The sequence below is a fragment of the Misgurnus anguillicaudatus genome, chromosome 4 (genome assembly GCF_027580225.2).
Source record: "Misgurnus anguillicaudatus chromosome 4, ASM2758022v2, whole genome shotgun sequence".
Taxonomy (NCBI): domain Eukaryota; kingdom Metazoa; phylum Chordata; class Actinopteri; order Cypriniformes; family Cobitidae; genus Misgurnus; species Misgurnus anguillicaudatus.
Genome location: NC_073340.2, coordinates 3651409 through 3668657, shown reverse-complemented (window position 1 = coordinate 3668657; position 17249 = coordinate 3651409). Strand labels below are relative to the sequence as shown.

Sequence of the window (17249 nt, the reverse complement as noted above, 5' to 3'; positions counted from 1 at the left end):
CAGCGGAGAGAAGGTGAGTGTTAGAAAAGCTTGATCTGGAGCCAGTTGGCTGTAATTACAGCATTATTATGAGAAGGTCTGTAAGATATTGGTGATTAACATTTCCCATGAGACAACTGAGCCCAAATTCAAAGTAGGAAAAGATACCGGACCGCAGCTGTGCTTCTTTATTTGTCCCGTGAGAGACGTGAGTGGCACGGTGCTGAATTGAACTCTCTCTCTCTCTCTCTCTCTCTCTCTCTCTCTCTCTCTCTCTCTCAATCTGGTACAGTACCGTGACAAGTCTTTCATCAAGTGCTTCTGTGGGACGCGTATCTTTTGGACAAGTGCACTTAACTGTTTCTATTAAAGTAGTAATTAGTTTAATTAGCTCATTTAATACATTATTTAAAGGACTGACACTAAGTCATAGTAAGGCGGTTCAGAGTAACTCATCCTAAATTGAACCTGGTACATTTACATTTATGCATTTGGCAGACACTTTAATCCAACACGACTTGCAGTGCATTATTTACAAGGTATACATTTCTCACTATGTGTGGTATCTGGGTTTGAAACCATGACCTTTAACATTGCTCATGCAATGCTGTACCACTGATTCCTAAAGGAGCATCATTCAATTCAATTCACATTTATTTGTAGAGCACTTCTCACAGTTTGCTCTGTTGCAAAGCAGCTAAAAAAACACAATGTAGACTACACACAACAAATTCAGATTGGTATGTTGTGAGGATCATTCAGGCAGTGTCTCCTCAAAACCATTTGAGTGAGATAATATTGGCATTACAAATAAAAATAAGGCTATCATCGTAAACTAAAATTTGAACAAACACAGCAATTACATTTATTTGTGAATATGAAACAATACTAACCCTATACTCCTCTCACTGCACTGCACACAAAAAATTATGACAAAAGACCCAGTTGATGTCGAACCCACCAATCTTTTTGTAAATTATTTTGGTGATAATTACCAAATTTACATTTGAAGGCAGGGTTCTGAAAGCCAATGTTAATATTTAAAAAATCACCTAAACAATTACGGCCCTACCCCAATAGAATCTGGACCTTCTTTTGATAGACCCACCCAACACATACGGAACCCAGGCAGTGATGTCGGTTAGTGGACACGCCCTGAAGTGTGTTTTGGTAGTCGGCCCGACTCCGTTTTCCAAAGTGTTTTCGAAAATCATGCACAGCGCCTTTAAGAAAAGGTGACACATGCATTGAGAGACTAGCCTGGTCCAACCAGACTCTCGTACATTCATTTCATTTGTACAGAGAGTCTGGCCACGCTCCATTCCAAAGCGTTACTTCTGTTAAGGAGGGTCCTCTGTTGAAGTTTAAAACTATTGGATCTGCCCAGAGTCACTCAGGGTCTGCCATAGGCGATCGCTAACGTGTGGTCGTGATGTATATCATGCGCCAAAACCGGCCGGAAACAACAAGTACGATTAATCAGACCAACAAAACTTAGCAAACCTGGTTCTTGCCCCGGCTTTAACTTCTGTATATTCGGCAGTTTTGCAACAACGAACCGAATAGCTTTTCTCACGTCTTTCTCCGCTGCCATTACTGAACTACAACTCAAACTGAAGCACAACCTCAACGTTATCGTTCTCAGCCACCCCCCTCTGTTCGCTGATTGGACCTGCAGATTTTTGCAGGAGAAAACGAAACTCTAATTAGCAGTCCCAGACGTAGTACTGAAGCAAAATGAAAATTAAGCGGAAGCATGTAGGAGGGCGGAGCCAGGCTATTGAGAGACTGGATTCCAGTGTCTTTCGGTAATGTTCATAACTACCAGTTTAACCACCAGCAGAAATAAAGTAAAAAATTAATTTTGCATATAGGCCTTAGTGCATAATGTAGTGATACCTTCCCAGCTACAATATCACTTTTATCTGTCCTAATGTTCATAACACTTCTGAAATAAGTGAGAAGATGAAGAGTAGGAGGCTTTAAGCTGTTCATAATGCAGCAGAAGAGAGGCAGATTATTACTGTAATGTGTAGCAGTTAAGATGGAGGCCTGTCAGCGGTTATGATGGCTGATCAAGTTCATACTAAGTGCACTTTGCACTTTAGTGTGCATGAACTACATAGTATGGGATTTGTTTGGTAATTTTTGGAGCTTTAAAGCAGCCGTTTTTCGTGATCTCATTTTTTCAAACTTTAGTTGGTGTGTAATGTTGCTGTTAGAGGATAAATAATGACTGCAAAATGATAAAGCTCAAAGGTTAAAGCCAAGCGATATTTTTTTTTAACAGAATTCATTTTTTCAAGGACTACAGAGAATGGCCGGTTTGGACTACAGCCCTCTACTTCCTGACTGAAAGATGTCAATATTAGAGTTTTTGACTAAACTCCGCCCACAGGAATACGTCAGTCGCCAGCTTTGGCTCAAACGGCTCTTCTGAGCTGAACTGTTGTAGAATCACAACACACTAAACAAACTACACAATCACTCGATACATATTTCTGAAGGAGGGACTTCATAGAACAAAGAAGACATCAGCCTGTTTTTAGCACAGTGAAAACAGCACTATACAGATAAGTACATTGTATGAAAAATACTGCGTTTTTACACACGAAACATGAACACATGTTATATTGCCCACTGTAAACACAATCAAAGCTTTGAAAAAACAGGAAGAATGGGACCTTTAAAATGATGGACAATATAAATTGTTGCTGGACAGACCTATGTTGCATCCGAAATTGCAGACAGTGACAGTACATACTGAATTAGACAAAACAGTACGCATTAGTTTGTGTGAGTGTAGTACTAATACATTCATACATACCATGTTTCATTGTCATGTGACCCGTATGACCCGTATCAGAACAACTGCAACCATAATTAATTTATCTTTTGTTTAACAAGTACAATTAAATCATGAGGAATACATTTATGTGTACCCAAATCACTTAAAGGTTTCTTCAAAAATACCAAATAATTGCATTTTTGTGGACTTTTCTTAGAGATCAGATTCAGAGCGATGATCAAAACATACACAGAGTTTTTACTGTTTCTGAATCCATGGACACTTTAGTGTTTTATAAGTTGTGTAAGAGTGCCAAATAGTAGATATTAGTGGAAATAGGGATCGCCGTAAAAACTCATCATTGGCAGGGAAGCGTTTTCTCTTAATTGACGAGATAACTCCTCAATGGTAGCCTGGGTGCCAGCTGATCTTAGCCCCGCCCACAACATTTAAGGAAGGAAGATTGGTCTGGAGTTCCTCTGTTGAGGAGCTACTATGCTAGACCCAAAGCTGGTCGAACCAATCAAATTGTCAGGGAGGGCTTTATACGATGATGAACAGATGATCAACAGTAATGTAATCAACCACGTCACCAAAGAATAAAATTGCTGCCGCTGGATTGAGTGCAGATGCAGTTTTTGTCCTGGCACGGTTGAGACACGCCCCATAATCGCAGCCCAATGGAGCGGTATCAGACTCAAATTCTGACTAGAATTGAGTATGACAATGTCAGGCTACCTTAATGGGGAAAAAGAGTTAAAAATCCTTTTTTCTTTTTTTTCAGGGTTTAAAAAATCACGAAGCTAAATTATTTCTTTCTACCTAAAGCAGTAATGAGCTGTTCAGTCCATATTTTCCAGTATGTTTTTGCAATTGGGCGGCTCATCTGCTCGTGTGGCCTACAGAAATTAGTGGGCATATTTGCACTTATTTACTTCATACTTTACTTAGTTTGGTGCCCAAGAAAATATATATATATATATATATATATATATAAACCATTCGAAAAAGACCTCTCAATGAAAACAAATGAGGTGTGAAACACTAACTGTGAAAACAATAATTTAGGTCCAGTGCTCTTTGAATGCAACAGAGAAAGAAGCTACACAAATCAAACTACAGGTGATGGAGCTGTCAGCGGACATCATACACAGAGAATGAACCACATTAAAAATACAAATTCATTCATACAAATGTTTTCAGAGAATTTAAACCACCCAGAAAGGGCAGAGATTGAGAGAGAGAGAGTTGATTATTAATGCATTGACTTAACTGGATCTAATAGCTTGCCAAAGAAAATTGCTTTCTGCCTGAGTAAATATTTTATGAGGCTCACTGGCAAACTTACATTTTCTTTTTAAAATATATCTGGATAATGCAATAGCTGCGATTGAGATGGCAAGCCTGGACAGGTTGAGACGTGCGTGTGTGCAAAAGAGGCAATTCTAGTAATCAACAAAATCTATTGTTGTGTTTTTATTATTGAGACACAGGCAAAATGTGAGAACTTGAGTGTGTACCTGTGACGCAAGCCTCCTCATGGCCTCTTCTTGTCTCCTCTTCATTTCGGGAGTTCCAGGGCAACTTCCACCCAGTGTAGCATGTGAAGGCTGCGGCTGTGTGAGAGGGATGCCGTCGCCATCTGACCACATACAAATAAATCATGATTCATTCAAATCACATAAAAAATGACATATTCTCTCCATCCACATGACATATTTAGGCAAGATTTGAACAAATCTCGAGGTATTAAACTTTGATGGATACCATCTGTCCAACTCTACTGACTGAAATAATAACTCAAACCTTTGTGGATGATAAAGCAAACAAATACAATAGATTTTGTTGACTACTAGAATTGTTTCTTTTACTGAAGAAGGGACTTGAGCCAAACTTAGCACTATAATACTCTATTTGATGCAGGCAATCACCTATCCTTACGAAAATTACCATGGTTTTACTACAGCTAAAACAAAAATGGTTACTGTATTTAGCAGTGCAGAAATGACACACTTCATTTGAAAGCTTTTTATAAATTAAATTGGAAAGGTTCAGTGCAATGTAAAACCACCATGGTCGGAAGACAGATGAGCGTGCGATGTGAGCAAAATGAATTTACAGTCTTTCATTTTTATTTTCTATACATTAGCAACTGAAAATGTTTCATAAGAAGTACATTTGACATAAAGTCACATTTGCTAGGGATTAACCTTACGTTTGGGTGATGCCTGTGGGCTGTCTGAGGCGATTTGACGCATACGGTTGCCATGGCAGCTGAGAGCCACAAGGCGCGAGATGATGGCCGTCTTTCCGTAGCCGATGTTGCCTACCAGGACCACGCCGCGATTAGTGGCAGAGTGGGCGGTGCGTAGGTAGGCATCAATTTCTTGGAAGAGCCAATCACGGCCAGTAAACACTGAGTCCATGGTGATGCTGGGTACTTCAAAAAGCAAGGGCTTTAGTGCTATGTCCTGCAGTCTGTATGGAGCCAATCGCACTGTGGACAGAAAGCATATCAAGTTAATAAATAAATAAATAAATACTTTCCCATTTACACACAGGTGAAATGTTTAGGGTCACTTACTCATTCTTTTATTATGCACAAATTCCAATAATCATCAAAGCTGTGAAATAAATGTTCCCAAGCGGTCACTGGGGCAGTACACTTTAAAAAGGTCCTAATATGAACCATTTAGGTATAGGTACCTAATGCACCTTTGAAGTATTAATAGGCACTTTTTGGTACAAGTATGTACCTCTGAGGTACTAAAATGAACTCTTTAGATCCAAAAGTGTACGCTATGAATGGTTACTGCCCGCAAAACGACTAGGGACCCTTTTTTGGCAATTTTTTCTAGGTCAAACTCCTATTGACTGTTTTTCTTTGTTATTCAATCAAACTCAGTCATTTAAAAACAGATTAGTGTTTATGTTGCCTACATTTTATGCAAGCACGTTCAGATTAAAAGATTTTTAAGAAACTTCAACCAAAAGTGACCTTAAACTTTTACTGGTACTGTACATGCACCCAAAGGTTTCAGGGGTTCACAAAAAAAACAAATAACCCAAAATACAATCTACAGATACTAATAGAAAGACACAAACCCACCCACATCTAAAGCCCCGTTCACACTAACAGCAACTTTTGGTGAGTTGTCCAAGTAATTTATTTGACATGCAACCAAATAATCCTTTTGTAATCATATTGATGGTTCAATCGTATTTAAAAGCGTTCATGTAAACACCTTAATCAATACGATTGAGGTCGATCGGATGCAAATTTCGATCGTATTGAAAGGGGTATACCGATCTGTGATCCGACCAAAAGGAGAAAAGTACGCATGTAAAATCATAGTATTTTCTCAATCGGATGCAAAAATACCCTGTGTAAGAATTGTGGTTAAGTTCATGTCTAACCGTGGGTTCACACCAGCTGCGTTTGAGGCGTCAAATTCGCGTCTACCGCGTCTAGTTTTCCGCTTGAACATTTTGAGTTTACTTGCTTCATTCGTGCGTGAAAGCCACGTGTGAATTATAGTCATTGACACATTCACACAGAAATTCGCATCATGGGAGGGGCTTCCATAGGCCTCAGCGACACTGCTCACTTCCTGTAATCACATCACTACTAAAGCAAGCTCCTGATTGGTTAATGTGGCGCGTTTTTCCGCCAAAGTGCGGCAACGCTCAATTCATGGCATTCGTGCGAACTAGATGCGCGAATGAGGTGGAATCGTGTCTACTGCGCCGCACTAAACGCCTCATTCGCATTGCGAGACCTCCAGATACGCGTCAACACATTTTTACATTGACTTAACATTGAAATCACTCGCGCTTGACGCCTCTACCACGACTGTGAACGCAGCATTATATTTACCTCTTATTTACGGATCACATGCAATAGCAAGGCCATTGCAATAAGTAAGGTCATGGGGTCACGCGCTGTACATTCTACAGCGTTCATGTCTTTTATAACATAACATAACGCAATACAATAGCATTGTGCCTTTAGAGAAATGTGTTTTCTTTGCCTATATCTGAAAACATAACTTTCTCAACTAAACTTTGACCCTGTACATTTATTCAGAGATAAAGCGTGAACTCGACGAGAGATGCTGTGCACTGCGTTGCCAAGTCCTCTGTTTTTTTGCGAACTTCAAATTTGGGCTCTTTTAAATTGTTTATAAGTCATTAATATTTGGGCTGTGAATAGTCATTGTGAGAATGTCTATTGGGCTGGTTTTGATACGTGAATCTGGCAACCGTGGCTGTGCGCCAAACATTTTAATCAGATTGCAATGTTAAGGGCAGTGGTGTAGTGCAGGGTATACGCAGGTATTCGGAGTATACCCACTTCTTTATTAGATGGCATGGGGTATACCCACTTCTACTTAAAAAAATGGGGGCATGAATTAAAAGTATACCCACTTCTCCAGGCACCACTACACCACTGGTTAAAGGTACATGTAAACCGCACCGTCATAACCTGCAATCGCATTAAATTCAGTCGGATTGACAAAAATGTTTTGCATGTAAACATTACCAGTGGGAACAGATGAATCAGGTTTTTGCTGATGAGACAATGTGAATGTCCGAACAACAGAAATCAAGACACTGAAACCCGTGAGATACTGTATCTCTTTCTGAGTCCAGGAAATACAGCGACATGGTGACCTCCCGTAATCGTCAGTTAATGTGAACAGGGCTGAATATAGCACACTGTTAATTTGTCCCCATTACAATCAATAGTACGACACTTCATCGTACTAGTCATCTAACAGTGAAACATTTCACACTGCACTGTTAAAAGACACAGCCTTTGCAAAAACCCACACTTACGTGACTGAGACTGCCAGGCATGACTGTTAGCGGAAGCTGAGACACGCATAGACAAGTGACAGGAGAGAGAGAGAAAGAAAGAGGGAGAGCTTGAACTGCTTAAAAACAACATAAAGTAGCTGAGGGCAGGCGACAGGAGGAGATGTAAGAGATGGTTGAGGAATAAACAATTTAACAAAGGTGTCATAATCAGACTAAAAGTAGGACATGTCAGGTTTTAACTGGTCATGCATACCATATAAGTGTGAAAAGAAATATATATTTCTCCTACAACACAGTTACCCAGGGGCACAGGTGGAGGGACACATTATAAACATAAATACTAAATGATGTAAGAGTAATCTTCACATTAGCCAATGATAAATAAAGATAAAGAGTGTGAGAATATCCACTGAACTGTGTCCTCATCCAGGCCTGTTTTAAATCTGTTTGTTTTGTCCTTTATCTCTGTGTATGTAGTTCCCTGGAGTGAGGTTAAACTCAGTGTCTCAGTGAATACATGACATTGATACACAGAGACAGAGAGCAGATGGGGACACAACCCTGCCTTGTACAAACACTTGAACTACAAAGATAAAGTGTGAGTAAACGAGACACAGGCAGAAAGGTTACAGAAGAACAAAGCTTTTGATCGGGAAGAGGGTCTATTGACAATTAAACCAAATATATTGGCAAGCGGGCATCACGAAAGGTTTGAGGTGATGTAAAGCTGAGCAACTGAACCGAATACACACGATGACACTCACCTCTCAGGTCCTGCCCGGAGCGGCCCGCAGCCATGCTTTGTCGGGGCATGCGAAGAGAGGTGCGCAGTGGGGTGTGTCTTTGCTCATCCAGGTATGCCAGGTCCTCCAGATGGGCTGAACTGGTGGCTAATAGGATAGAAGACACATTAAGAATAATTATGGTGGTCTGATACATCCAAGTTATCTTAGTAGTACTACATTTAAAAGGAACAAACCCTAAACCCCAAGTAATGCATCATGTTTTAGATATGAATGGTACTCATACAGCTTAGTAAATATATTTTAGAAAGTCAGATCCATGGTAACCTCTCTGAACACCTTAGCATTGTGAATATAAGCACCACTCAGATGCAAAATCTGTAGTTAATAGTGAAAACTGTATGTGTTCCCCATCCTGGAGTCGTACCACAATTTCTTCAGAAAAATGTCGCCAAAATGATCAAGGATCGCATTTGGCCAAAACATAAGCAGAAAAAATCTCAAAACACAAAGATAGGGGTTAAAGTGGACAGTTTACAATAAGAATTAAAGATAATATAGCAAAACCCAGTAATTCAACCTCATACAGTACATAAACTTCCCAGCCCAGTCTCACAAAATTTCGTTATGTAGTCACTAAAATTTCGGATTCTTTTTTCATGATATTATCACGAATTTCCACGTTTTTTCGTGATCGTATAACGAATTCCTATTTTCGTGTGATTATCACGTATTGGTTACTCAACTGTTTTATCCTATTTTCTTACTATTGTCGCTTCGGTTTAGGGTTAGATTTACATAAAACGACATCCCTACCCAAACCTAACTCTAACCCTAACGCGACATATAAAAAAAAAATAGTATAAACCAATATATAAAGTGACATTCTAATGCAAGCACCAAATCTAACCCTAAACCGAAGCGACAATGGTTGGAAAATAGGAAAAAGCAGTTGAGTAACCAATACGTGATAATCACACGAAAACAGGAATTCGTTATACGATCAGGAAAAAACACGGAAATTCGTGATAATATCACGAAAAAAGAATAAAAAATGTACGTGACTATATCACGAAACCTTGTGAGATTGGGTAGAACATCTTTAAGTACACTTCACAGTTTGACAAACCCTTTCTCATACCCATGTAATCTGGATCTTTACTTTACATGCAATATTTCATTAAAAAATGAAAGGGTGAGGTTATCAATGATGTTTACATTTTCCATTGCTCACAAAGGTCTAATGAAATCCAGAACAGCAAGGACAGGTGCAAAAATGCATGTCATACTTATCCTCATAAAAACTCTCAAGGCTTTTAACACTGATGCCAATTTTCTTTAAATTTGTGAATGAACATCATCATAGTCTCTCAGTCGTAACATGAATGTGACTGCAGTGGTGGATTTAGGCATGGGTGACACGGGTAGCCGGATGTGAGCTGAGCCGAAGCCCTTATGTATAAGGGTTCAGCACAAGAGCTGGGAGGGTTTGGAGTCAAAGTGATGGGCTAGGAGGATCTAACCAAAGTTTTAAACAATTAGTAAAGCTATCTGCACTGTTTCTGCAGCACCACAACCACTCAACTAATAACACACAAGAACCTGGATGTTGCAAATCATACTGACAGGTACAGTTTAATATTCCGTATAGACATATAAAAATGTATTTTAACAACATATATGATATCATATTTACAATTGATTAAACCAAATAGTGTGTTCATGACATTTGAACGTCTTATCTTAAAACCAAAAGTAAACAAGTTTTCCTCGTGGAAGGTCTGCATGTGTTAAAAATGAGCAAATAAAACATTTTAAATCAATATTTGATGTTCCTTAACATACTTATGAGGTAAATAGCTGTGTAACAAGCAGGATAATGTACAGGCAGCCGGCTGTTATTGCAAAATAAGTCCCAACAGTTTGATACATTTTACTTTCGATGTAAGGGATAATGTATAGGCAACACATAATAAACAACATGTGTGAGGTGACACAATGACAGCCAATCAGAACATATTTCATGTTTTTAAGCATGACCCTGCATGTAACCATGAATCTTTAGAGATACAGGCTGATTACTCTCATTTTTATTATGATGCTTGCGGTATCCTTTTTTGTAATAAAAGGAATGTTTTGACCTATAGAAATGTTTAATGCTTAAACTCTTCTGGTCCAGGTATACATAATTCAGGACACTACATATATACTGTACACTCTCAAAAGGAAAAAATATGGTCCTCCAATATGGTACCAATATGTACATTTCAGGTAGCCTACACACTAGAAAATGCTGGGTTATTTTCAACCCAGCGTTGAGCCCAGACCACTGGGTTGCAATTTATCCCATGCCAGGTTGTTTTTAACCCATTGTTGGGTCATACATAAACATTTCCAGGATTAATTTCGTCATTTTTGACCCAACGCTGGGTTGAAAATAACCAGCCCAGTCTCACGAAATTACGTACATATTACCGTAGTCACATCATTTTCTTTTTCGTGATACTGTCACAAATTTCCGCTTTTTTCGTGATCGGATCACAAATTTCTGTTTATGTGTCATTGTCACGTATTTGTTACTCAACTGTGTTGTCCTATTTTCTTACCATTTTCGCTTCGTTTACACTGTAAAAAACTTAACACTGTAACTTACCATAGATTTGAATTTATGTTTTTACTGGCAACATTTTGTTCAAAGTTAAATCAACGTTGAACATTTTCAGGTCTTTGTCTTTGCAGAGTAAAACTAAAAAAACAGCATCAAGCAAAACATTCTGGGAAACAAAATCTGAGGCAAAAAACAGAAAAAGGTTGATGATGATTTCTGGTTCCCAGAATGCTTTGCATGAGGCTCTTATGCAAACCCTGCTGCAATAACATTGTAATTTTTACCGATTTTTTTACAGTGTAGGGTTAGAATTACATTAAATGACATCCTTACCCAAACCCAACTCTAACCCTAACCCTATCGCCAGGCGACAATGTTTGAAAATCTTAGAAAATATAAAAAACATATCAGAAAAAATTTTATAAACCAATACTAAAGTGACATCCTAACGCAAACACCAAATCTAACCCTGAACCGAAGCGACAATAATTTGAAAATAGGAAAAAGCAGTTGAGTAACCACTACGTGACAATGACACACAAACAGAAATTCGTGATACAATGACGGAAAAACACGGAAAATCGTGACAGTATCACGAAAAAGAATAAAAAAATTACATGACTATAGGTACATAATTTTGTTGTACAAAATGCTGGTTTGTTTCAGGGTCAAATACATTTTCTTGGTTAACTAAACCCGGCGGCTGGTATTGTCCCTTTTTGACCCAGTTCTGAGCTGAAAATAACCTAGCATTTTTTAGAGTGTTATACAAAGCAAGTCAGTCCATTAGTAAACATGAGGATAGTGTGCATTGTGGCAAATTGACAAAATGTAAATATAAAATTTAATTTAAAGAAATAATCATTTTTGTTAGAACTATTAATAATATGGTTTACTCATTAATAATCACAATCACTGCTGTCAAACAAATACTGTTTTTGGGCACACACACACCACAGGTTTATACTTCTGCAGGATTGTTTTAGATGGAGTTTGTGTTATTTCAGGTTCAATGGTTATATCTGACAGCTTTCACACATTTGGCAGCGCTCAAGGGTTCTCAGAATGTGCAAGTGGATGTCTTACTGCTGGTGCATCACATGAAATGGGTTCTCCACAAGAAAAATAATTACATGGAAATTGATTTTGGGTGTGCTTTTGTGTGTTACCTGTGACAATACAGCCTTATTCAGATATAATCATTTAAAATTGAGTGTGTGAAAATGTGTGTACGTGCTGAGACACTGCCACAGGTGCATCCTTTCCAAGAAACTGCAGGTGGACGGATTTTAAAATCAGTACCCGGTTGCCTCAAGACACATAGTGAGCCTAAAAAACAAGCAATTCCAGCAGAATGTAATTAAAGATGTTTCATTTTCGTGAGCGCCTTCTAGTGCGATAAAATCCAGCTCACTGGACCAGTACCATTCTCATTACTCACACAAATGTAAATATAAAGAAATGTCTGATGAACAGCCTGGATGTACAAATCGTGTATGTGTCAACTTAATATTTTATGCTCTAAATACAAAGAAATGGAAATATCTGGCTTGATTTTAAGGAATGTTATCGTCCTTATATTGTTATTTTGTGAATTGTTAAAGATTTGCCAAACAATTTGTGTTTCGCAGATGAAAGTCATCCAGGTTTAATAAGACATGTGGGTGTTTAAATGACAGAACTGTCACAAAAGGTGAGCTAACTTGTATAGACGTGCCACAGTGCACTGTTACATCACACATTTCCTCCATCCTCTATCATTTATTTTTCATCCTTTTCTGGAAACCTCTAATGTGTGTCTTAACACTTCTTCAACATTTCTCAAGGCAACTGCACACAACATAATAACCCCATAGCATTACATAATCTATACTATACACTATTCATTTCCGTTCACACCTCCTCAACTCCCAGGTTTCTGTCTTTTAAGTCTCTGCAGATGAGAATCTGGCAGCGTGCTCTGGGGGGTTTGATCTGGTTAAAGCCTGAAGCTTTGATCTTCTCCAGTGCAGAAGTTCAGCCAATGCAGAGCAACCCCCTTACTCCCTCCATCCCCTTTATTTTATCTTCATATCTTAGGTTTCATTTCTTACCCATAATTCCTTGCCTTACCATTGTCATCTTTTTAACACTCATTCATTTCTCTGCACTCCCTATAATTCCTTTCTTCTTATATCATTTGGTTTCATAGTGTTTCAGTAAACACTCACATCATGTCTTACCCAAGTCATTAAGTTACATCATCCGACCCTTTCTCTTTTTTTACACATCATTAATTTCATTATTTCCTCTTCACGTCTTTTTAAAGCAATTTACAGACAAGATCAGTTTTCTAGACGACTTTAAATTTAGTTATTAAAGGCACACCGTAATTTTTGTCACTAGAGGTCGCTAAACAATAACAGCGGTGGGAGTTGTACATTGTTAGACTTTTTATTGTATATATGCGGTAACTCACTGTAACTGTAACTGCCCCATTACAGTACCATAACTGTACATGTTTTTTACAGTATGATGCCTTTACCGCAGTTCCATTTTACAGTATAATACCCTTACTGTAACCTGTAAAATTTGTATTTCATTTCATTTCATAGATATAATGTATTTTTCAATTTTACATGCTTTTTAACACTGTTTTATTCAACTACAGTAGCACTACTGCTGTTGTTTAACAGCAGTCTACCGCAAATTCAAGACATACAGTAAATCACTGTAAATTAAATGTTAATACCAATAATGCAATGCATATTACAGTAATGAACTAGAAAAAAATGGTATTTTACTGGGCATTTTGTGGTAAGTAACTGTAGAAATTACAGTTAAGTCTAACAGTGTAGTCTTTACCTTCACTACTGAAAGGGATCGATCCTACAGGACCCACAAATCATGTTCATGAATGATGTAATGTGAGTTTTATAACCATTACATTAAAATGTAAGCCCACAGTGTGCCTTGACAGAAGCAACAACAGTGGCGTGCTAGACGATACAATCTGAATGCAGCATTGTGAAGATTGATTGACGTATGACAAAGTTTTAATCATTTTACTATGCCTTCTGTAACCAGTAATATTGTAGTATTATCAGCTTAATTTAGCATAATTTTACCATGTAGCCAGGTCATCAGGTCCCGAACTTGATCTCTCTTAATAGCAATTTTAACATCAAGCAAGTCCTGCACTTTACTTTCTGATTCCTGCATGTTTTAAAACCAAAATCTCAGATGGATGGACATGCATCTTTTGTGTATTAGTTTAGCATTTAGGACGGTACAGCTCTTAGAAATCTTACAAAAACAGATCATTTAAGATACTCAACGACTATAAAGGGCATTTGGGATCGCTAGACGAGAGCTTAATGTTCTTATTTTTATGAAAACCTCTGACTCATTTAGGCAGCATGGGACACATTTACTGTCTAAGGCTGCGTCTCAATTTATCCAACTAAGGGTCAAACGTTAATAAAATGAGTTGCGTTAAACTGAATTTGCGTTGATGCTTTGACAGCCCTAGTATTTATTCATCCATCCTTCCATCTTCTCATCCGTTCATCCATTTTCTATTCTGCTAATGCGATGTGGGGTTTTGGGGACTACTGTAGTCTATCCCAGCATATATCAGGCTAAACACAGGTAGACACGCAGTTTATTTTTTGGCTTAAGGTTGTAATAAAAATACAGACATGTTCAACTCTTGATTAAAATCATAGTATGTCTGTAAGACACAAATCCCTGACATCCTAAAGGAAACTTAATAGAGCCTATCTTTTACTAATGGTGTCTTACACTGTTTGACGTTGATCTCCTGACCTCTCGGTCCACAAACACACACATCTTTATTACTTTAGCTCACTCAAATACTATCAGGTTACATTAAGCCCTCCTTTACTTTAAGCTAAGCATACAAAAGACATCCAGACCGGCACATTGGAGATTTGCCTCATTGCAATTCTGACTGACTGACGTAAAAGCCACGCTACGATACATGTTTAATGAGTACATCTGCTACCACAATCACAACCGGCACTGAATAAACATCATCACTGTCTGTGACCTCGACCAAATAATGTGCCTAATAAACATTTGGGTTTAAAGGGATAATTTACTCAAAAATGAATGTTCATTTATCCTACTTATCATGTTTCGACCTCATATGACCTCATTTCTTTCGAGTAACACAAAGGATGCATTTTTTTAATTTTCAGTGCTTTTATGATTAAAGTGAATAGGTAATGTGAACTGTTAAGCTCATATCAAAAATAAGTATATTTCTTATATGTACATAATCAGTATATTCTGTACTCACACAGTCTTTTCAAGCTATATAATAGCTTTGTGTGATAGTGTCTATATTAGATTTCTGACAGACTATAGCAAATTTGTTTATGTGTGTTTTTTACATCATTATTACATGTACACAAAACTGGATTAACAGACCTGGATAATGCGATTTTAAAGTACAGTAGCTTGACTTTATGCATTGCATGCATTAACCAAGCTGCAATTGTATTCTGTGTTGTGCCGATGCACCAGAAATTACATGAGCACTATACAGCAAAACAGAGATGAGGGAAGATATCTACATATTTAAGTACCCAAGTGCACACATGGACAAAAGGTTAGGTTAGACTTCACAAAAACCGAGCAATATCTCTAGTATAGTTGGAATATAACTGCCCATGTAAACATCATTTTTTGGAACGTCTATTCCATTAAGAGTCTGCATAATAAGAAGAATTTGTACATTTATATAAGAGCATATATTCTCCAAAATGTTTTAAACAGCTTGCCGCAGTCACATTTGCAAGTGCGATTAATGACGCCGCTAGACTTGGGCGATTTTTCCTATGCATCTGGTCGCTAAGCGTGAATGCCACCAGCTTTCTCGATTAACAAATAATCTTTTATATCGCTTGCCCTTTCGAGAGCCAATTTTCTTCAAGACAACCATAACTCAATGCTCTCGCTCTTTTAGAATAGGCTCTTCTTATAAACACAACAATGCTGATTACTTACACAATAACACAATCAGCAATGAAGAGGAGCTGTGTTATATAAGAGACATATCAACATCATCAGATAGATTTAGTGTTTACTTTAGGGAGTGCTGTTCTAGAACGTTCATCATTACTGCCGCTATTAAATGCCTCTTGTCTCCTGTTAAAGCTGCCCTAGCACTCCAAATAAAAAACATACACATGACCCGGGCTGCTATCGTCACTAACTGATAAACTTGATGACATAAGAAACGTATTGGTATGATTGAGTTACACCGGAATTGTGTAAAGGGAATATTTCCAGTATGTTTTGCAGAAAATACATGTAAGCATCATAAAAACATTTATATTTATTTAAAATGTATTTTGAATTAAAGGGGAAAAAAAGAAAACTTTGTCATTATTTACTGCTTCTTATGTCATATAATCCCCTAATTTCTTTCTTTGTTTTTCAGAACCCACATGCAGATTTTTTATCCCAAGTGTTAATTTGGGATTTCTCTTTACTATGGGGGTGGATGATGATCACGTCTTCAAGTTTCAAATGGATCAATGCAAACATTTAAAATATATGAGTGGAGTTATTTATTAAACACTTTTGGGTCCTTCTGAAGCTTGATAGGTTTCCTGGTTACTACTGTATGTGAGTGGATGGTGACTGCCTTGGTCCATTCCACACCCATGGTAATCAGAAACCCCCCCCCCAAAAAAAAAGAATTTAAATCAACATTTGGGTTCAGAAGAAAACAGATAGTGATTTGGGGTTCAAATGACATGAGGGTGAGTAAATAATGACAAAATTCTTGTTTTTAGGTGTAGCTATTCCTTTAAACGTAATCCCATCAGCACATCTCTCAGGGTTCCCACACCTCAGTTAACTTCAAATTAAGAACCTTTCAAGGACTTTTCAGGTCCAATACCCTCAAATTCAAGGACTAAATGTGGGGACACATATCAAGTGAGAGCAAGATTACATTGTGTTACCTTTTAAGTAGGGATGCACCGAATCCAGATTTTTTAGGTTCGGCCGAATCCCGAATCCACCGTTTAAGATTCGGCCGAATCAGAAACCGAATACCGAATCCTACTCGCATCCTTATTCCATTAACACAGTAAAACACATTAATGAAGTAAACAACGTCCACAGCAATGTATTTTATTTAATTTTAACTGTACATTATGCCAGGACGACAAGTTGGAAAAACTATTTTGACAATTACCATAAGCCTATGCATAATGAAAGCGATGCGTTGCGACACGCTCGTTTTTCCAATAAGCAAGCAGCTCCGCGCTGAAAACTATATTTAACTTTGAGT

General features: G+C 37.9%; 1 protein-coding gene across 6 annotated transcripts in view; it reads right to left on the bottom strand.

The window, feature by feature from the left end:
• Positions 1 to 17249, bottom strand: part of tanc2b (tetratricopeptide repeat, ankyrin repeat and coiled-coil containing 2b) — a 192295-nt gene that overhangs the window by 14932 nt on the left and 160114 nt on the right. For 4 of the 6 annotated variants that reach the window (XM_055176925.2, XM_073866557.1, XM_055176927.2 and 1 more), the window contains 4 exons: positions 8353 to 8478; positions 7607 to 7642; positions 4983 to 5264; positions 4288 to 4409 (listed from right to left, as the gene is read on the bottom strand). In XM_055176925.2, the coding sequence (XP_055032900.2) occupies positions 4288 to 4409; positions 4983 to 5264; positions 7607 to 7642; positions 8353 to 8478 (566 nt within the window). The remainder of the gene's footprint in view (positions 1 to 4287; positions 4410 to 4982; positions 5265 to 7606; positions 7643 to 8352; positions 8479 to 17249) is intronic. The other 2 variants (XM_073866558.1, XM_073866560.1) reach the window with 1 other exon arrangement.